This window comes from Argopecten irradians, chromosome 3 (genome assembly GCF_041381155.1).
Source record: "Argopecten irradians isolate NY chromosome 3, Ai_NY, whole genome shotgun sequence".
Lineage (NCBI taxonomy): Eukaryota > Metazoa > Mollusca > Bivalvia > Pectinida > Pectinidae > Argopecten > Argopecten irradians.
In genome coordinates, this window is record NC_091136.1 from 30,304,327 (window position 1) to 30,327,675 (window position 23,349).

At 34.4% G+C, this 23,349-nt stretch overlaps 2 protein-coding genes across 4 annotated transcripts in view; one reads left to right on the forward strand and one right to left on the reverse strand.

The window, feature by feature from the left end:
- The window catches only part of LOC138318161 (kinetochore-associated protein 1-like), a 51,791-nt gene extending 48,471 nt beyond the window's left edge, over nucleotides 1–3,320 (forward strand). For both annotated transcript variants that reach the window (XM_069260306.1, XM_069260307.1), the window contains exons 55-60: nucleotides 116–251; nucleotides 610–705; nucleotides 912–1,023; nucleotides 1,583–1,646; nucleotides 2,031–2,154; nucleotides 3,183–3,320. In XM_069260306.1, the coding sequence (XP_069116407.1) occupies nucleotides 116–251; nucleotides 610–705; nucleotides 912–1,023; nucleotides 1,583–1,646; nucleotides 2,031–2,154; nucleotides 3,183–3,299 (649 nt within the window). In that variant the 3' untranslated portion in view covers nucleotides 3,300–3,320. The remainder of the gene's footprint in view (nucleotides 1–115; nucleotides 252–609; nucleotides 706–911; nucleotides 1,024–1,582; nucleotides 1,647–2,030; nucleotides 2,155–3,182) is intronic.
- An 8-nt stretch (nucleotides 3,321–3,328) lies between these two features.
- LOC138318162 (trichohyalin-like) lies at nucleotides 3,329–21,098 on the reverse strand. 2 transcript variants are annotated; one of them, XM_069260308.1, is made up of 12 exons: nucleotides 20,468–21,098; nucleotides 16,043–16,120; nucleotides 14,821–14,901; nucleotides 13,739–13,828; nucleotides 12,781–12,888; nucleotides 8,958–9,043; nucleotides 8,443–8,626; nucleotides 7,542–7,622; nucleotides 6,833–6,933; nucleotides 6,492–6,509; nucleotides 5,135–5,270; nucleotides 3,329–4,295 (listed from the first exon to the last, which is right to left on the reverse strand). In XM_069260308.1, exons 1-12 carry the CDS (start codon nucleotides 20,510–20,512, stop codon nucleotides 3,921–3,923), a joined length of 1,383 nt encoding a protein of 460 aa, XP_069116409.1. In that variant the 5' UTR covers nucleotides 20,513–21,098; the 3' UTR covers nucleotides 3,329–3,920. The 2 variants fall into 2 exon arrangements, with proteins under 2 accessions (XP_069116409.1, XP_069116410.1); XM_069260309.1 differs by lacking the exon at nucleotides 6,492–6,509 and having other exon boundaries at nucleotides 20,468–21,096.
- Nucleotides 21,099–23,349: the final 2,251 nt, after the last annotated feature.

A 23,349-nucleotide genomic window follows, 5' to 3' on the forward strand; every position in this document is an offset into this window, starting at 1 on the left:
ATAGATTAAAAAGTCAAATCTATGACTGATTTCAAGGGCCTGATGGGCCAATATATAGATCTATAGATACATAATAACAATGATTACATATTTAATGTGCATTGTTTATTTATAGACACAATTTGAGGATAATGCTGTATCTTGTGGACCTGGAGAATCTCCACATTCTTCACTCTGTACAAAGCTTCAATGAAGCTAACAAGGAGGGTCTTATCAAGGGCATCTGGAGAAATCATCGTCACCAAAAAACAGTAATTACGCCATCTTATACTTTCCACTATTTCGTCGCTATGGTATGGCTTAAACTGCCAGTACGGTATAACCAGTTATGTTTGGGTGTCATTTTTTTCACTATTTGACCCAAAAATAAGAATATGAAACTTAAGAAGTTTTTAATTCTCTTGATTTTAATAAAGTGTTATATAATTAAAGCATTTCTCAATATATTGCAGATCAAATTTTGAGATCACAGCAATTTTCCGCAAAATTGCAAAAATATCTGACTGTACAGTATAAAAAGATGAAATTCCCTATATGATGTGTAACAATTTTAGCAGGGGCAGGATTAATCCATGTCTGTATGCTAGTCAATGTTTGTGTGTTATACAGGCTTGCCTATTGGTGGCTTCTCTCTGCCTAGACTATGACATACACGAACTCCAGCTCTGGACCAACGTTCTACAACAGCTTCACTCATTCCAACTGGTGAGTCTCCACAAACTATCTAATATAATGAAGTGGTGTACAGTAGTTGTTCTTCTGAAAGCTAACTATCGTAATATCATAAGTCATCTATCTTAGTTAATAGTTCATAATTACTTATGTTGTTTTATCAATATAAAACTGAAATCTCCATTGTGAATAGAATTGCTGTTGGACCATCTTATTAATGACCTGTGACTATTTTGAAGTGGTCTCCCCTGGAATATGTACTTCGGAGGCTAGCTAGTGTGGCAAAGATGAGACAAGTTTCTGTCCTTCCAAACCTATGGCAGACGGTCCTGTCCTCCCCATTGACCAAAGGTACTTGTTTCATATATTGTCTAATACTGTACCAAAATTTACCAATCCAATAATAATTTCTTTTTCAAACTAATTCACGTTTTTGGTAGGATAATAAAAAAAATTCTCCATAGCATACAGATGAACTAAATACTGTATATAACATTAGCTATATCTACGACATCATGTCTCGGTGTAATCTAAATGTACCATTTACATCTTATTAGATGTAAAAAGTTTAACCTTATCCTGATGATAATAATGTATCTATAACTGTTAGTTTATTTGAAACAATGAAACATGATCAAATCCTTTCAAATTTTTTCAGAAATCCATCAGTATATGATTCATATACATATGTATTTGTATAACTTGTAAAAAAAAACCATTTATATAATTTAAGTATATTTAAAATATCTGTTGGTTTCGACCCGAAATAGTGTAATGTATAATAATATTTCCCTCGACTTTTAGTCAAGACCTATACCATTGAGAAATATGATTAATATATTCTTGCCGTCTAATAGTGTACTACTAGCACTGGTGAATTATAAATATATGTTATTCGTTTCTGTTATAGTTACTGCCCCTCTAACAAACAAGCAAACAGAACAGTGTGTCAGCTACTTCAACCTCATCCCACAGTAAGTACCAAGCCTTCTTCATTTAAACCTTGAGATACCGTTTACCAAAGAGACCAGCGTTGATATTAAACCTAATTATATAAAAAACCTGTTCTCTAGATTTATAAAAGTCAGTGACTTTTCCATGGAACAATTTTATAAGGTTCATAATGTTTAAAGTGATAATGATCTAATTCCTATATACTTTACACTTTTATATTCCTTTAGGCAATTATGAATACACTTTGTACCCCTTTATGTCACTGAACATCAATTCATATTGATTGGATAATGTGTTTAGGTAGTGTAACATACAATTTGACCTTTAATCCATAGCGAAAAAAAATGTTAATGACAAATTAATGTCACAAACTGATTCAATGGATTTATTGTTTTTTTCCACAGATGTCCAGTGCTTAATGATATTGACCTACTGTCCCTGTCTACACTTTATCAAAAACTGGAGCTACCATCCTGTGCTCTCGGATGTTTACTATATGCCAAGCATTTATACCACGACCAAATCAAGGTATGTGACTCTACATGTTCACTGAATGGTAGCTGACAAAGGTTCTTATCATCATGATACTTTTATAAAGAAGCAAGCAATTGTGGTGTATATGGAACATAATCACTAATGTGGAAAAGATACTTAATTTTAATACCTCTATTAGTCGTGGTAAAGAATCCTACTTTACCACTATAAGTCATGGTAAAGGATCCTACTTTACCACTATAAGTGGTGTCAAAGGATCCTATTTACTACTATTGGTTGTGTTAAAAAATCCCACTTTAATGCTGTTAGTCATAATAAAGTATCCTACATTTACTTACCACTATTAGTCGTGGTAGAGAATCCATACTTTACCACAATTACTCGTGGTAAAGAATCCATATTTTACCACTATAAGTCGTTGTAAAGAATCCATACTTTATCACAATTAGTCGTGGTAAAGAATCCATACTTTACCACTTTTCGTCATAATAAAGAATCCATACTTTACCACTTTTCATCATAATAAAGAATCCATACTTTACCACTATTAGTCGTGGTAAAGAATACATACTTTACCACAATTATTCGTGGTAAAAAAATCCATACTTTACCACTATGAGTCGTGGTAAAGAATCCATACTTTACCACTATTAGTCGTGGTAAAGATTCCATATTTACCGCTATTAGTCGTGGTAAAGAATCCCTTTTACCACTATTAGTCGTGGTAAAATATCTTGCTTTACCACTATAAGTCTAGGTAAAGGATCCTACTTCACCACTAGTTACCAACATCTGCAGCCTACATATTTGTCATGTAATGTTTATAGCTTGGTAATTTACATAAGGACTGTTAATAATGTCAGTTCTGTTCCATCTACTCCAATCCCGGTTTGCTATTTGTGGATGAGACAATTTTTTCCTTCAAACATTTCTATTTTGTCCCGCTTTGCAATTAGTGGTTGAGATATCTTTGTCCCTCAAACATTTGTTACCATTGTGTCTGTCTTTGTTACTAGCTAACCATTGATCCTCTTCTCTGGACTCAAGTATTTATATTTCAGATGTACCTATCTGAAGACGCTGGTGGATTGTTAGAGAATGCCAAACACCTGCTAAAGTTCGGTCTGGACCATTTCACCTTCCAACACATTGTGACACTTTCTCAAGATTTGATATGAACAGAAACAACATGTCATTTAAGACAATATTTTTGACTTATGCGTAACATTTATTTATTAGTGACACAGTTCTCATTGTACATGTGCTCTCTTTCTTAAACTCTAGCTACACACACTCTCCCGCTCTCTCTCTCACTCTCCCTTCCTCTCGCTTTCTTCTCTCTTAGCAGTGCATATATCAAAATTAAGAATAACATTACCCAATGCCCTTAACAATAACGAAATACCGTTCAACAATTTGCTGGAAGCTACCAAAACAGGCACTTTCATTGGACTAAATCATATGCATATGTCTCTGTTAGCGATAGGTACCGCCAATGGTGTCTTAAAATCACCAGTCCGTAAAATCACAGTCATCTAACATTACAATCCTAGAATCTTGCCAATAATATGCCATAAAGAAAGCCATAACAAATGATATTTTCTCGAGTTCAACATTTTTCAGTTAATTCTTGAACAAACAAAAAAATCATGAAAAGTTGAAAACTTTGGTGATTATAAAATTTAGAACCGAGTAGATTTCATCGGCCAAATCAATATCACTATTGTCAAAGTGTGAAAATGCTCTTTAAGTTGCTCTGCGATTTGGCGAATTGTCTAGTTTTGAAGAATTTGTCAGTACTACATGACAACACACGAAGCACTTTTGCCGTTGAGGATTGCGGACCTAACCTCCTGGTTCGTGTCGTTGTTGTTCTGTGTAGAGTTAGGATGATGTCTTACAGTCCTATTGTTCACCTTCATGTCTTCTGTGGAGCTCTGGGAACGTAACAGCGATCTCGACGATTCTCGTTTTAACGGGCGTTTTTGTGGACTTGTTGACGGGCTTGATGAGTCCAGATGATTGTTTATGATAATTGAAGATTCACTCTGGAGTAATATTTGATGGAATTTCTTCTCTAGAGATCTCGCCTCTTCCAGTGTAAAAGTCAATTGGGTCTCTAGCTGATGCATTTTAACATTTTTCTTTTCGATCTCGTCCCGTAAATCGGCAATCTGGAACATCAAATAGCAATACAAGTAATAAAATTTCTAATTAATTTTCATACTCTCATGCTCACGTAAGAAATTTGTGCTACACTATTCAACAAATTTTAATGTATAATTGATATTTGTATTGGGTTATTTAAGAATTTTTGTACTACATGTAGCATGATGTTCATGTCTGTACACGTCTATTTCAAACTTTCTTTTCCAAAATGCATTATTTTCATGGCTATGATACAATTAAATGGATGTTTCGGTGAAAATCTTTTCAGTGAATATAAATGTATACATGTATAGTGCTCTCATATAGTTCTCGGTTGTTTATCGAGTAACTTATTTTTGCTGATGTGTATGTGCTAAAATTTGTTTGTTTAATGGGTGAAAAATGTGATATTTGTATGTTATATACGTTCTGTTTTGTTCGGAATCGGTTATTTCTCAGAACGTGGTATTAAACATAAAGTCCGGTCTTTGGTATAACTGATGTTCTTTTTCTAGCCAATACGTTATACATGTAGTACATTATTGTATTTTGCAGTACTGAAGACTTTAACATGGACAATATTTAATATAAATGCATGAATAACATTAAAAATATGTTTTCGTTATTATTCGTTGCAGTCATTAATACTGTCGCGTTATATACTTATTCCGCATTTGCATATAAGAGTTATCTGCCCTTTCATGTAGATTGTAACGTCTTGTGTTTACGAGCCCAAACGTCTTTTAGACAAAACGAGTTGATTTCTACTCATGAATTAATTGCATCACAATTAATGTTTACCCACAAGGGCAGATAACTGTAATATTCCAAGACAGAATGATTCATATCAATAAATAGTTTATACCTCTTGCTGTTGTTTGGTAAGGAGTATGTCTTTGCTGGTGATGTTTGACTGAGCTGTGGCTAGGTCCGTCCGATACTTCTGTACTGTGTTCTCTAAGAACGTCTGCTTTTCAAAAAGGTTCTTTCGCACAATGTCCCTGTGAGGCAATAAACAATACGTTGAAAGCATGACGTGCAGCGTGTACGAAATATGAGAAAACACATTACAGAAATATGTCAGGAAACTGAAGTAATATTTCCATGAAACTCGGTGGTTGTGTATAATTTAAGTTCTTACTGATATGTCGAGCTGGTGTTTAAGAAGAAAATGTAATACATTGTACATTGAGTGGTGATATTGCTTTTCCACACACGATTGTTACGTTTCTTTAGTTACCATAATTATCCATTTAAAAGAATTATATGTATCAACAAATACAATACTGTAAGCTTGGACATTTACGCGAGGAGAAATACTCGATAGTGGCGCGATTGACTGGACTTTTTATTGCGAAAAAAATCCTTTACGCAAACTACTTGATATATATGAAACAATTTTGCAAAAAGTTAACCTGTGTACAGTCACGATAATAACACCATGAAAATGTTTCTACATACAAATCGCGAAATTAAGCACACTCGAATATAGTCACGTTTACAGTACATGTATATGTGCTTACTTAAAAACGACATACTAAATGCATTAGAAAACAAAATAGATGTGTAAGAATACGGTATGTTGAAGCAGAGATTTTTAATTTCGTTATGCTAGTCACAAATTTTCGAAAAATGATACAAAACTTGCAATAACAAAAAATGTGAAAATAAGCAAAGCTTTTTAGATTTTACCTGTTTGTATCCATTTGTTTAAGAATGCCCACATGGCAGAGTTTGTAATGTAATTAACGCTTATCAATATTGGCTATACTATAAGCACGCGATTCTCATTCGAACTGACCATAACTACAAAATAAATATAATCCTATCTTCAAATTGCATTTCACGTATCTGAATAAAATGCAATGTTTGGAATGGTATCCTAGTACCGATGATAAAATTTCTGTTTGGAAACTTGAAATTTTGATCAAAATAAAAATGAAATGAAGTTAATGTAACATAAATGAAGTTCTAAGTTGATGGTAGTGTAGCATTACCCACTGATCGTTGACGCTCAAACTGAACTCATGAGATAGGTAATTATAAAGAATGTAGAAAGTGCACAAAATAGCAGTACATGTTTATGCCGTGGAATAAGATGAACAGAACCCTACAAAAGCGAGAAAAAAAATCTTTACTTCGGAAAAAAGGTAAAAGGTTAACATAAGCGAACAATATCTGAAGAGTTAAAATTATAATTACTTCCGAATGTCTATACTTACACCCTGGCACAGCATTTACTATTCACAAACAAAACATTACATGGAATGAAAGTAACTTCGCTTGTTTGAATACTTAAACTAGTACACACGATAACGAATACGACATATTTTGGGGGAAATATTGGATTGTTTTCTACATGCGAGATTATGTTGAATATTGGGTTTAGGAGGAAGTGTTAAGCTTTGTGAATCTAACCAGTTGTAGTCATAGAAATTGACCTAAACCATAAAATCTCAAACCCACAGGTATCAGTATTAATAGCAATTCACATATCGGCTTTCGCATTACAGTTTGTATAACGCCTGTCCAAGGGTTGACAGTTTAGTAGTTAGGTACGTACCAGTTGTGTTTGGCACGTTCAGAGGCCGAGTCTGTATTGATTCCCCTGTTCTCCAGCTGGTCCTTGGTGGTGTTGATGTCGCTCTTCAGCACTAGCAGCTCCTGTGTTAAAGCAGGATTTACTCACTATTTACTTGTGACACGAAATTCTAATAACGGGTTATTTAAGCCGATTTCATGAAAGTACACCCGAGTCGCTAGTTCTCTTACTCCCCCTTGGCAGCGATATCGTAGTTTCCTTAGTAAAATCACTTCCCGCCAAAATCTGACACGTCCTTAAATGACACTTCATTGAACACGAAATACAGATTACTTTTTAGCAGTTTCTTCCTTACTGCACTGCTGCCATTTGATGATGGTAACTGTTCCAAAGCATTTGTTTATGCAGATTTAGATCAAATTTTGTATTGATTTTACCAAAACGTTCTATTAAGTGTCATGATGTCAGCAACACCAAAAGATAATGAAAGAGAGTTTGCCTGTCGGATTGCCATCAAGGAAGCATTGCACGAACGCACATAAAGACGGTCATAACCTTGAGCTTTCTGATACAGTAATACATTGCTTTATATATCACAACGTTTAACTGATGTTAACTTGATGCTTTTATTGCACCATAGAGACCTATTTTCTCAGATACACCGTACACGAAATGGAGTTACATGTCAACTGGATTGTATTTTGCAATATCTTTTGATTAAAACACCTACGTCATCCAGACTAGCCAAATCTCTCTGGCGCTTGTTGCACAAGTTCTGGCGTCTGTCGAGCATCCTTTCTATCTCATTAATCTGCAGAGAAAAGATCAAATGTCTTCGTTACAGAAAATGTCGGACAAAAGATTGTATTCATAATGCTTACATGTACTGGATAAGGATTTATCTGCCGAGACGAGTGACAAAATTATTTTGAATGATCTTTTCAAGTTTGTTACACATCGTAATACAATGGATAATTTGCATCGTGTTTTCGCATTCTGATTGCATTCTCGCTAAAAATGGGGATGTCCTCTAACCACATGAATTGCAATGAAAGGTAAGACCCACTTTTATATGTTTGTTTCATATTAGCCAATGTAGCTTTAACTCATTTGTGCACAGTAAACTAGCAGGAAGTGATACATATATGAAAATGCTGAAAGCTGATGAACTATATAAATGTACGGACTGGCTAAGTTTATTAAATATCATTTTTAAAAAAAACTACAACTTCGCTAGCCAAGGGTATTAAGTAAGATACTCTCCCTGAAACTGTTTCAGTATCGTACTGAATACCATGGCTCGCGGTGTTGGAAAAACTATTACAAAACAAAAAGTGCGTAGTCGAGTAATGGTAGATACCGCTCAAAAAACTTTGTTTTACTAATGTACTCCGGAAGCTCTCTTTATTGACATGCCATTCGACTAGGTCTACGTTTTATGGTTTTCCTTTAACTCCACAAAATGACGAGGGTTTGGATCGGGACTAAACATTTTCTATCTCTTCGTATTCATATAGCTCCTTCGTCTTGGAGAGAGTGGATAACCCTCTAATTTTACACAAAATTCTTTCTTTTTCTGTCGTAAAAGGCTATAACATGGATGTCAAGTTTTGCGATGTGGTATCATTTACCTCCTTTTCGTATTCCTCTAATTCCTTCTGTCGTTGGGACAAAGACTCCTCTTTGTCCAACATCTGCTGTTCTTTGTCCAGAACCGCCTGCTTCCTGCTGAGGAAGTCCATGTCGACTTGCAAGATCGACAACATATCTTCCCATGCATGATCACCGGACTCTGCCGACGTCGTCCTTGACAGACTGTTTAAGCAATTTGTAGTCCATTCATCAAATCATAAAACTAGGTATTTTCAAATCAGTCATTTCACAATATCGATGTAATACACCGGGGTCAAATATGAGTCTTTAAAGTTAGTGAATTTTCCATCTTCGTATTTTTTGTGGCTCTGAATGGCTATATAATAGCTTTACAGAAGGGGAAAATACTAAACACTAATTTGTAATAATATTCTATTCATAGAAATACAAAAAAAATAAATGATTTTGCAAATGGCAAATAACATGCAAGATGTATAGAGATTATACATTTGCCACAAAGTTTTCACTGATACATTATGCCAGACCGACCTACCTTTTATGTTCGGAAGTGTTGCCATCTTCACTATCATGCTGATGCTGATTTTTGTGCTCCAACACGAGCCTCTTATACTTGGAAATCTGATGAAGACGGAAAAAACATAAAAAAATCATACAGCAATAACTATCTCGAAAATTAAAAGACGGAAACTTAAAAATGCAACCAATGAATTGATAGGCAAGCTCTATAATAAAGAGTCGTGGTTTCGGCAATCCGAAAATTTAATGGGCTTGGAAGGGACAAAGTGAACCGTACTGTTTGTAGACGAAGGACATGGCATCCACAAGGCTGACAGAAGAAAGTATTATGTGTTCTCACTTTATCAGCGACACCTAAATTCATTAACGCTCAAACCTTTATAAACAGGCGACATGAAATAATTAGGTTGCAAGGATACGATAATTAGAACAAGCTTAAGAATATCAAATGAACAGGGACTTGTACAGGACTTCTTTTGGGGGTTCAAGTGCATTCTAATCGGCTTAGCATAGCGTGATGCTGTGGTAAATAGCAGATGTAAAATGACCCTATGTGGATTAGAACCTTAAATAATACTGCTTGTCTGTCTGACCGATTAATGTCATTTCGGATAAAGTTTTTTGTTTGCGTTGGAATGTATTGTTTTACTGTAGGCATTAAGCTATTTATGGAAGCATTTATAGTTTCAGGATATTTGGTTTCACTGATTTTATTTACGTGTACTATAGTTTTCCCTTGTGCGTGTTGTAGTTGTGTGTATTAACTACGATACATGACAGACGAGCCTCGGAGGACCGGTTGTTTGTTGTTTTGCAAATGGACTGACCATCTTCACGTTAATTAACGCTGCTGTTAATGTTGATCTGACCACTTACGTTATAGGACTAACTCCCGGCGGACTTATCGATCGGCCTACTGACCGGACGTACTGCTAATGATCTATATTTATATAGTCTGGTAGTCGGATAGTTAAACATGGATTTTGTTAACTATGCATCATATATCATTATCGATTGTATGATTTACTGACCATCTTTACACTAGAACGCAGACATGCACTTTCCATTTAAAGGGAGACAATGCTAAGCAATATTTAGCCTACGCTTTGATGGTTTTGAGATGGATATATATAATGCACATGTGCTTTTATCATGTGCTTTTATGTGTATATCATAGCATATCAATCATTATTGAGCTTCATGTCAAATACTTCCAATTCAATAGTGAATTGTTACGCAGTTTATTTTATTAGCCCGTGAATTCGAGTTTAAAATAGTTTATGTGTTTGTTACGCAGCCAACTCATCATAATTTAATATCGTCCCATTTGCAACGATAGGATTGGAAATATGTTGTACCTTTGTTAGTGTGAGTTGGGTAAAGCTAATTGTATGTTCACCAGCGAAACAATTAAATATTAATTGTTTTGGTATCGATTGTTTCATGTGGCATGCTTTTCGTCACACAGATAGGTTGACTGATAAAACACGGGTGTGTTTAGCATCAATACACCAGGTAATAGGATATGTCGTCAAATTCAAACAGTAGTCATTAAAATAAGCGGATAAAACACACTAGTTTTATTTATTCAGCGTATCGATAACACTGTTATGTAATAATTGACGGAAATGTGCATGGTGATACGCCAAACAAAAATTGATGCTAAATAACGAACACTACAGAAAAATATTTGGTATTGTCTTTTGCTCTATGATTTGCCCAATTTTGACGTTTGATTTTTTAATTTGCTATGGGAGTATTACGAATTGAGAGTTCTGATAACGATTACGTAATGCCGTCTCTAGGGAGCGCGTCCAAATGCTTGCTTCATGACAATTATTGAAACTCTCTCTAGGTCAGTCGCCTGTTTAGTTTTACACATTGGTTTCGGAAACACAGTCATGGTCGCGTGAGTGTGACCCCATGTGAGTGAGTAAACGCGAACGAAGGTTAATAATTCTGGCCTCAAACGTTGATGTCGACAATTTACAGGTCTCTACAGCTGTTGATACATATTTATATATATTTAATGATATATAATTATAAATAATGCAAACATACTGTGATTTCGATTGGCGGTCTCGTTGGACATTTTAAACTGATTATTGATTTTCTAGACTGAATGATATCCTCAAGTTAATTACTTCTCTTAAGAAGTAGTATAAAATATTCAGAGAATCAGATTTCATTAGGAGACATGTACAGCGGTATCTAGGACGATCATCGAGACATTTGGTCGTGATTTCTATCTCTTTATTTCTGACTTGTTGACAGCCTTAAGATACCCTAACTCAAAACAGCTTCTGCCATTTCGTACTATTCTACAATAAAAAGAACGATTAATTACATAATATCCTGTTCCAAAATCATAATCTAAATCTAAAAGAATAATAGTACCAGATGCTCTGGAGTACACCCGTTAAAATAATGAAGAGGTAGACCTTTAAACTGTCTCATGATCTTAATTAAGTTATCAAATTACCATTTTTCTGTGATTGATGTCTAATGCCAGATTCCTGACCATATCACACTTATATGTAATCAACAAAGTATTACTATAACAAAATAAAAAAAAAAGCTTTGTTCTGTTAAATGTTGATAAATTGTTATCAAAACTCGTCACAAAAATACAAGTAGATTCAGATAGAGAACATGCCAGTAACATGTACGTTTAATGCGTACCAATGTCAGTTTGGCTAACGTGCGTGACGCTACCGAAATTGGAACGCCACCCAAAATGAAACACTTTTAAAACATGTGATACAGAATTATCAGTTTACAGTCTAAACTAACACAAATTGTCCCGAACACAAATTAAGGTGATGAATAATAACTATAACACTTTCTATAGTCTTTTTCTTTACAGTTGACTTTTATCTGTATTCAAAAATTAAAATAATGAAATTGTGAAAAACTCGGAGAAATGACGTCGTGCTACAACCCTGAAAACACCATATATTTTAAAACAAGAAACGTAATTGCTGAATGGAATATTTTTGACAGAAATATGACTTGAACAAGCTAAAATATGTTTAAACTATCCTTTAATGCATTTAGACATTTTTATCATGTCTGGGCATTTATTGATCAAACTATATTTAGGATGTGTTCCATTTTGGGTACTCAAACCTGCTGAGACACATGACTGGACCGGGTATGCTTTAAAGCTTTCTATTCATAAATACTGTTGACAAGTAAACATAGTATGAAATTAAAACTGAAGGCATCTATTTGTGGATGTCAAGAATAAAATCTGGATCCAGCACACAATTATCTTCAAAAAGTGTTCCAATTGGGGTAGCGTGACGTTACACATGTAGTTTTAAATAAAAATAGTGGTAGGATTATTTGATACGTTTGACCTCACATTACAACTTTTTACCCTGTCCCTATGCCACTGTCTAATGAATGCATTTCGTGTGACAATTACTCATGTTAGGGATAAGTTAAGTCATATTACCTAACGCCGTTGAATGGGAAGGTTTATTACAATAGAAATTAATCCTAATTTAGCCTTTCAAACGCTCATGGACTATACATGTCTATATAGGTGGGAGTAATATGATATTGAGTAATTTATACTATATTTAAAGAAGGTTGAAAAGCGTATTGGTGAGTGGTGATATGGTTTGTAACGGGATTGGTAATTGGAATCATTTTAAATGGTGACTATATACGAGTTTTATGATTGGTCAATTTAAAATATGGATTATAACTTGAGCTATGAGCTGGAAACTTGACAATTTAGATGAGTTACCTTTTTAGCTGTGTGTGTGGATACAGCCCATGGTTTAATAATTTTGTGTGTATATATCTTCCGACTTGTGGCATTCACATACCTGATTTTGACATATAGATCGGAACTGTTCTACCTCTCTTCCTAGAAGCGCCATCTCTTGGCGGAACATTTTCCGACATTCCGACAAAGTATCAAACGCTCGACTGGTCTGAAAATGAAAGAACAAAATTTATATTTTACTTAGTGTAATACCGGATGTCGGATTATTTTTGTGCTTTCCTCTACATTTTCTTTTTCATTTAGAGCGTGACCTTAGCTGATGCAGTAATTTCTATATGCCACACGTTAAGCCAGTAAAATAGCAATAGTCCGCCGTACTGGTCATGAACACAATGGAGAGTATTACCTCTACGTAATGTTCCTATAGTATGCCCAGACGTGTTATACACACGGATTACGTTGAAGGGGCTGTCTAATTGTGCCAATTTATACATCCAAGTTATATTTAGTACGTTGTACATTCAGGCTTACTATTTTAAAAGCCATGTAGTCTATATAGCTATGCTATTACTAGTGTTTGTACAGGGGCCTCGCGCCCACGAACGTCAACATTTGTCATACTGCTGGTTGTGCCCACCACCTAACGATAACATTAATATGGTGATAACAAGTCGTGAATCTAATATAGTTGTTATACATAGGCAATAAGTGTGTTACACCAGTGTTTGGAGGCAAAACTTCAATAAAGTTGTTATATATAGGCAATAAGTGTGTTACACCAGTGTTTGGAGGCAAAACTTCAATAAAGTTGTTATATATAGGCAATAAGTGTGTTACACCAGTGTTTGGAGGCAAAACTTCAATAAAGTTGTTATATATAGGCAATAAGTGTGTTACACCAGTGGTTGGAGGCAAACATTCAATAAAGTTGTCTTCAGACACCAGTGTGGAAGGTGCTTTACGTGTTTATAATAGGTATATTACGATCTGTTATAAATATGTTCTTCAACAAACATTTACTCCCTTTTTCGTGAAGGAAAATCTTGAAAGATTCTCACCCGTCTCTCTCGCCGTCGGAGACGGGACAAGCTTGGTTTATCATCCTCGTCACCATGGTTGTCTGTTGCTTTCGCAGAATCCTCAGACATCTGAAACAAAGGGTTAGAAGAATAGGTAGGTTAGAAGAATAGGTAGGTTAGAAGAATAGGTAGCAAAGGTATCTTATCTTGCGTTTTCCTTTTGACAAAACATTTATCTAAAGAAAACATGCGTAACGCATGATGCAATTTCGGCGTTTTTCCAAGTTACAATTGTGATATGTGGCTCAATTTTCATAATGACCAATCAAGAAGAGCTTTTCATAATTCATCACCAAACATTGTGGGCTACAATTTCATTTCACATTTTCAATATATTAGTGTTACTTTGTGAATTCACGTGCGAATGGTGGAACGACAATTTATGGTTCAAGTTGTAAAAAGACCGTTTTTATTTTCAAATTTCACCCAACCAAACTCGTCTTACAAAACAACTACTTGTGTATACTAAAACATTTAAGTTGATGGGTTTTATTACAAAGGCGGGTGTTTATGTTGATTCTTAAATCGTTTACCTTATATGACATTCTACATAAATCGGCACATAAAAGGCCCGTTATAGTCTTAGTTTAAAGTGCTACCCATTAAATGTACCCGATATACAGGGTTAGCGGTCAAAACGCCCTCAAAGTCAGGATGAAGTTATTTGAGTCTACCTTTTTTTCGTTTGTTATTGATTTGTTCATTAGATTGAGTCTGTGGAAAGGTAAAAAAAAGTCAAATGACTGTTATTCTATCGATTTAACATAGACATTGCAGCGGTATTACTAGATATTTTGTTTTAACGTTTACAAACGTCATTACTAAAATAAACAATGCTATTGAACATTTAAATCGAACTCTATTTTTGTACATAAAAATCTCAACAAATGAGCAAACAAGACATTCATTCTTGTACCCGCTCATCAACCTCTCTACAGACACAATGTTTGACTGTTAAAGGATGTTAGTTTGCGTAATTTATAATAAACAACCTTTAAATAAGTTTAATGAAGCGTGTAATTATCAAATAGTCATTTTTTTATTGAAATTCTTTAACTCACCCTTCTTTTTAATTCTTCTACGTCAATTGTATGTTTCTCGGGAAAATCATGACATTGGTTCTCGTCTGGTCCATTCGATTGCTGGATCACATGTGGAAGATAAAGACACCATCAATATAAATATTAGTACTATCACAACCTTACATAATCTATAGTCATCAGTATTGTATCTACATATATATATAGTCCTAGATTCCTTTTTATCGTGATGTCGTTAGATGTAAATGCGCATCGTTGTAATTTTTGCGAGGGCTGATTTTGATTAGTAAACCACACCTATGATATATGCATGAGAGTCATTTCCACGATCGATGCTCAGTATTTCGTATAATACATAGGTTACATCGTTACCAATTTATCTAAAAAAGAAAAAAGGGCATGCTTTGGAAATATTCTATGATCATTCCACTCGTGTAAAATTTCACGTCTACCGCAGATATTTCTATTCTAAAAAAAATGATTTGAATTGTAATCGAGACAATATCAGGGGAAATAAACAACACTAAAAATTCTGAATAAACAAGTTTCACTTCATCAGTTAGTCATGGATAATTCATTCTTTAAATTAAATCCAGACCGGTTATCAACATGCGATCGCTAATGGTACAAAGTGTGATTATAAAGGCAGCGTTTGAATCCCACGGCTGAGTTACCAGACCACCACTATACACCGAGGTTATCACATACAAGGCATAAAACAAACAAGTCTGTTATAAACCACTCGACTTTTACATCTAATCTACATAAGCAACAGCTAAACAGATCATGATGTTACTATAAAACCCAATCCTAATTAATTTTCACAGTAAATTCTAGTTATTATGCATAATGTTTCCAAACAAGCAACCAACATGTTCACCTCGAAAAATTAATTCAATTGTAGAACATTTGAATAATTTAAAAGGGTACTAATTCCTAAATTATTATCTTAGCTTAAAGTAACTTGAACAAGAGGAAATTTATGACAAATAGTGGTTGTATTGGCGAGTGCAAACATGACTGCGGCGGAACACTAAGCTTTCTCTCATTCATTGACAGCAACGACCATACATAAATATGTCACACGGTAATCAAGGAAATCCAGCAGTGACATTGGAACTGTCAGCCTTAAATGGCATAGCATTTGATCTCAATGTGCTAACAATACATCACGACTGGAAATACATTATACATTGTATTAGGACAAAAATAAAGAGTAACATCCACAGTGGTCCTTCCCTACCTGTTTTCTCCTTTCAGATTTCCTCCGTCTTCTTCGTTCTCTCCGTTCTTCTTTATCCGCTATGGTCGTTTCTCCATTCTGGTAAACACGAAGGTAAAGGTTACTGATATCGTCCTGAAGACGCAAATCGAAAAGTGTAATAAACAATGAGTCGGTGATGTGTTAACTGTTAAAATTAAAATGAAAATACACACACAATGACGTATGATACATTTATTGACTATATTCTTGTTTCTATCACTATAAGGGTTATAAATTAATGTAATATAATTGGTGTCACATTTGAAAAGTCATTCCTATTGTATCGTGTGGTTATTGACATTCTTATATCATGTAACATCTGAATGGAGACGCAGTTTTTCAATCGAATAAATATGGTATTTTCTAAACTGCCCTTGTTAACTCAATCTTTATCATATGTTGACAACTGACCACCTTTTTCCGTCAATTTTGTCAGGGTTGAAATCATGGCTACAAGATGCGTTTACGCAATTTACCTCGTGCTCCATTGGGGTTTACATATTGTATCATCTCATAAACTAAGCTAAGTAATAGGTTAATCCTTAATAAGACATCATATTCATATATTAACGTAACTATTGTTTCTCGGTTATTTTTTCACTCTAGTTGATCCAAACTCATTTTAACACTTTCAATTGTCTCCTTTTTTCATGCTACTATAATTGCCTAAATGTGCGTCACCTTTTCCCAGTTGTACAATAAAATTTGTCGTCAAGGGTAATCGGTATACAAGTTTACTATCAAGGTCTGGGAATGGGATATTAATGTCTTATTTTCACTAGTATTATGACATGGTCCACTGGACACAGGTGGAACGCTGATTGGTTTTAGCACCGTAACGCAGATATTGCTGAGCTAATGTCGCTATGGTCGAGCGAAGCTCTCGACATTTGGAGGACGAAAGTTTTAGGATGTCGTGTCGCCTCATTCCTATGCATGCCACCGCGTCTGAATGTGGGACATCATCAATAATTTCTGACAAACAATAGAGGTAGAGAATGGCATGACAGATGGTTATATATCGGGAACAAACTCTTTTCTATTCTTTTTTTTAATTAGTATCATTATTTGATAACTCCGTTTTTTGAATGGTGCGGAGTGTCAAATAAGAATGAGCGAAACGCTAATGCTAGTTAATAGAAACATGGCATACAGGAATCACGCAATTCTGGAACAAAACTAAATATCAAAATGGGTAAAAAGTGGTACTGTAAAAAACATCATAGCTATAAGGATTGTACCAGGGGTTCCGGAGGAGCACCGTCCCTTCTGTATTGACGTGTACGCCACCCGCAATGTACATACAGGTGAAAACGGGATGTTTAGAACGCAAGGGTTATTTTCAGAAGCTTTAGTTGGCCATCTTTATGGCATTGTATAGCTACTTTTAGCATATGATACCAACGTCATTGTGTGAATTTATAACTCATTTTAATTGTAAAAAAAGGTTACCGTGACAAAACCTAACAAATTATTAAATAATCGTAAGCATATTTTGTAAATATACTACAAAAAAAAGCGAATATTTTTGTATTTCGTAGTAAAATACTTTCCCTGGGGTATAGCATTGATAGTTGACGTCTACAGTACAAATCCGATTAAACATTACAGGTCTTGCAATATTTGCGAAACATTCGGGGAGAAATCTGGGTAAATTGTCTTGCTCTCATTATGAATCTGCCTACAATATATCTTCCATTTACCGATAGGTTGGATTTCAAACTGGCATCACAAACAATTCACATTATCATCTTTGGATACATTCCTATTTTGTTTTTTTCTTTATTTCCTTGTCCATCTTTTCTTTTATATATGCTGGTCTTCTGAAGGCCTTTCCAGCTTTCTTACTTCCCATCCCCTAAAATCTTGTCTCATTGCTGCATTTTTGTTTCCTTTGACTTTGTGACTGTGTCTGTTGGAACTTTCGTCCGTAGTCCAATGTCAACTGTTAGAGCCTTGCAACATCTTACATATTTCGGTTCAGAATCCCGTTAAAAAAAGTTTAACTGAAAAACTTTGCCCGGTGGAATCGGTGCGAGGATTCTAAAGAACAGAGGCATATGAACGAGAAGTTTAGCCCTGTGTGCATTGGGATCGTTTAACATACTTTACACTTGGTAGTGTTCCAGAAATTTATGCATGGAAGTAGAAATTGATCTTACACAACTAGATTTTCCTCGAACATTGCGTATAAGAAAACCAGCTGCGATACATAGAAATCGCCCGTAGAGATGAGGTTGTCGTTCAAAGAACGTGTTGATTACATTGAGGAGTTCGTCCAGCAGTTTAGCAAGATATCGTAAGGTACGTATAGAGAAGAATCTCGTATATCCATGTGTTGTCCCGTGAAAATTGATGATAACACATTTAGAGTTGGTCGATTTCTTCTCTGATATTCTTTCTTTTGTAGTTTGGAAATATTTATTCCTATGTTCCTAATTTTGGCTTTCAAAAACCACATGTACTTTTTTGTATTGGAATATTTTCGCTGACGACTTATCCTCGAAGTCTTGTACAACTGGTGGAATTGCTCGGAAACGAGATTTATTTTGTTTAAGAGCATTTCCATCGGAGCAATGAATGCATATAATGTTCTCATCTATAATTATAAAGATGTCTCCCTACTTCATCCGCAGTCCATAACCACAGATCGATATATGATAGTCGTAACAGATCAAACAAACCTAGGTAGATATTTGTCGCTGTCTCACTACATCGCCACCCCCCTGTCATTCCTCTGTCCTCTCCCTCGTCCGTCCCCAGCCCCAATGCGATACCAGGAGGATGAAACAGTCTTAGATTTAAGTTTTTCCTGCGTAACTTTTTATAACGTTGTCTGTGATTGACTGAGTCTGAACTGAAGACTGTTAAGACTTAAGATTGTTTCATGATCCTGATGTCAGATTCCATTCTCATACAGGTAAACTGTGAATGATTGCCATCCTATCCATCACATCTCCCCCATACCCAGCCCCACATCGATACCTGATACCCCTAACGGACAAAACACAGCAGTTGTTTTGTGTACAATCGTAAACAATGCTAATGATGTAAACCTGGAAACAATACATCCATCCTATTGTCACCCATCTATCGATTGCGGATGTATTAATGCCGTCAGTGGTGAGTGAAACCGACCCACAAAATCAACATTAAATATTGAATACCCCAGTAGACATTATTTGTGTTTTAATTGAATATTCGTGTAATTATTTCCCCCTTTCCCGTTGCTATGTTTTATGTGATTTATAAACACTGGCCCCAGCAGCACTTGCTGTATGACATACAGGGCATATTTACATACATAACATACAGATATCTAGTTACTGTTAACACACGATGTCAGGATAACAATGCTTGGGGTCGACAGCACTGGACGACAGAAATAATCCCACAATGTCGATTCTACGCCCGATTTAGACCGTTAGACAAGGGAATTTAAACGATCTATATACCACCATATCACTATGGGATTTGATTAGTATGTTATACATACATAAATAGATATAGGTCAGAAGAAATGTCCCACGTTATGTCGACTTATAATTGCTTCAATTTCAAAACCAAGTTTGACATCTTGATGGCACACACAATAAACATCAATTAGAAATTACAATGCTATTTTGACATTGTATAATTACATATATCCTGGTATTGTATCACACTTTTATCTATAGTTGATTTGGTGGCATAAACAATGATATATAAATAACAACATTCGTGTAAACAAATGAATGGCTTGTAGTAGAATATTTGGAATAGAACAATAGCACAAGTTTATCGTGGACAATTCAATTATTAGATTCAATAATATAGGATCTTAAATGAGTGTTTACATATGTCCTATGAGATTTTACAAAACAAGTCTCAGAAGTTTTGAATTTTGCTAACCTTGGCGAGCAAAACTTAAAACTTAGAGAAATACAATTACATGCAATTTCAGTCGGATTATATGATCAATTGACATAAGCACAGTTATTATCATAGATGTATCACACACGCAAACATGCTCGAACGTACAAAATAAGAAAGTCTTCTTGTCACTTATGTACGTTGAAAGTTTCGCAATGTATATTATTCAACGTGTTACCATACATATAGTGCATTTCCTATCCGCTGTTTATACATTGACATACAGTTAAACCTGTCAGCGAAAGTCTGTGACACACCTGAAAATTTGTCCAGGTGAAAAATTCTTGAACTTACACACACAACTGTGTACATGAACGATAACTACACAAGAAATAGCCACATGAACCGCATAGTGTATTTGTTTAAATTTCATGATAACTTTCAATGTACAATATAGTTTACAAATACTAAGTGATTTGTTCACATATAACACATACCTGAAGGCCTACATCAATAACTAATAAAAGATGTCCTAGCTAAGGTTATAGTTACCTGGTTCGGTTGTTGGGTATTGGGCGAGTCTTCTGATCCCTCCATCCCTAAAGTATATTAATATCCACAGGTAAATATGATTTCTGCTAATGTATTTTATCCAGTCAGTCTTCGTATCCTCCACATAGAATCATTCTAAGTGTCATATTTTTACAATTCATATAAAACAAATATTAGTGAATTCTTATCCGTGTCTGAGTTCCAATGTTGGTCGTCTGAGTGTGGTTGTTTCTCCTCTTTACACTCGTTAACTCTGTACAAACATTGTGATACTTACTCCGGCCAGGTGTATTGGCATTATTGTAATAGAAACAGTTCTATATCGTCATTAACAGCAACTCCCAACGGTAGTATGTAAAATCACACAACCGTGTCCATCGGAAAGCAGATCGGGTAACTGTTTTAGATCGGACTCAATGTTTCTGGTTTTCTGTTCTTATCCTATGTATTGCAGACTTGTTCTCCCAGGCCCAATTGTTATCATTAAAGTACATGAAGTTTTACCTACAGCGGTCCGACGGTATCGGACGATCTTTCCTTTTCCAGTGGAACTTTAATTCTCCTGGTGGTATTGACAGGTATTATGACGTTGTCCGATTGACTTACACTGTTTGCCTGTGGTCAATACCCGACAGACTAAGGACAGGTAAGCAGGATTACAGGTAAAAAAAGCCAATGTACCAATAATCTCATATTCATCCATCTAGACTTAATCAACTTTACATGTATTCGAGTGTTAATAATTTATCCTATTGACATGTCTCAATGTCACTAGTTGTAGCCTGTTTTGTTGTGTTACATTAGTTATCCCACACTTGACTAACTCCTACTATTCCATTGGGTCTATATCCGTTACCTCTTTGCTGAATTGATTTGTACATAAAAAGACGTGATGAATATTTTAAATTAGTTTAGATAATATAGCATTTTTGTTTTTGTATCCAACTGGTATTTGACTGATTGGACACACAAAAAAGAAACTAAGGTAAAATAGAGTATAATGTAATAACATATGTCTATCTATCAAACCTAGTAGATATGTGTTTCGATATCAAGTTAAAAGAATCGTCATTGGCACAATTAAACATAATAAAACCGATCTAAAAATCAATCAATCTGATTGCCCTTTTGCTACTATTATGGATAGGATCGATAGCAATGAACATTACATTAATAGATATATCAAAATAGAGTTGATCGTATGTTGTATATTTTAATTAAATCTGCTTCGTTTATTTTGGAATTCATGCTTTACTGAAAAATGTATCAACTCAAACTAGAGTTGATTGTATGTTGCATATTTTAAGTTAATCTGCGGCGTTTATTTTTTTATCTTTTTTAATCATTTGTATAATACTAGACATTCAGAAAATTTACAGCTATTAAATTGCAAAACACAATGTTATAAAGATTCTTTTTTTAAATTCTTCAATTAAGTCATGGAATTCGTTACCAGTAGAAATTCGTGAAAATCCGTCTATTGGCATAATTAAACGCTGTTTGCAAAAAAGTACAAATAAACCCCCATTATATTTTAACTCAGGAGTTAGAAATCTTCAAATTTTACACACTCGCTTAAGACTAAAATGTAGTAATCTCAAACAACATTTATATATAAGAAACTTAGAAGATAGTCCACTTTGTACCTGTGGTTTAGTCGAAGCTAATCATCAGTTTTTATTATCATGTTCTAACTATACTATAATAAGACAAAATACACTACATCAATTAGATATAATTCTTACCGAAAAAAAAACTTTACTTTGGGGAGATGATAGCTATTCGATACAAAAAAACGAAGAAATATTTCTAGCAGTACACACCTATATCAAATTAAGTAAACGATTGAAGTGAAATTTCATTTGTGCTGTTAATACTGGCTGTTTATTAATAACACTTTATACCAAATTTTAATAGAACTATGAATCCATTTTCTTATATTGTAATCACCACATGAATGTTCATTGTATGTATTTATCTTTTATTCCCCACATGTTTCTATGTACACGTATTTTTCTAAATTAAATATTTTTCTGCGTTAAACTTTCTTTATACATATCTTGTAAAAGGTGTTTCCAGTGCCGAACATTCCTCTGGCTTGATATTTCAGGGAAAGGAATTTATATAAGCTTTAAGCTTGTTTTCCGATCCCGAAATGTGTGTATTTACTGTATTATATGTATCATTATATGAAGAAAATACTGTTTAACCTAAAATCGCAGCAATAGCTACTGAGATGGTTTTTTTTAGGAATTCTTAGTTCCACTTAAACCTCCAAGAATGGACTGCATGACGTAACTAGTATTGTGATGTATTCAAATTAGTAGAAGTGTTACATATTTTTTTATCTATATATAAAAATATGTTTTATTCGGTAACAAGAAAATACAGGTATATGCTTACTTAAGCAGTCAACATTATTATGAATACAGTTCCATTCAACATTATTTCATATACAATTCTATTCAACATTATTTCATATACAATTCTATTTAACATTATTTCATATGTAGTTCCATTCAACATTATTGCGTTTACAGTTCCATTCAACATTATTTCATATACAATTCTATTCAACATTATTAGTTTACAGTTCCATTCAACATTATTACGTTTACAGTTCCATTCAACATTATTACGTTTACAGTTCCATTCAACATTATTTCATATTTATTCACATTCAACATTACTGCGTTTACAGTTCCATTCAACATTATTTCATATACAGTTCTATTCAACATTATTTCATTTACAATTCATTCAACATTATTTCATATTAGTTCCATTCAACATTATTGCGTTTACAGTTCCATTCAACATTATTTCATATACAATTCCATTCAACATTATTTCATATGTAGTTCATTCAACATTATTTTTTA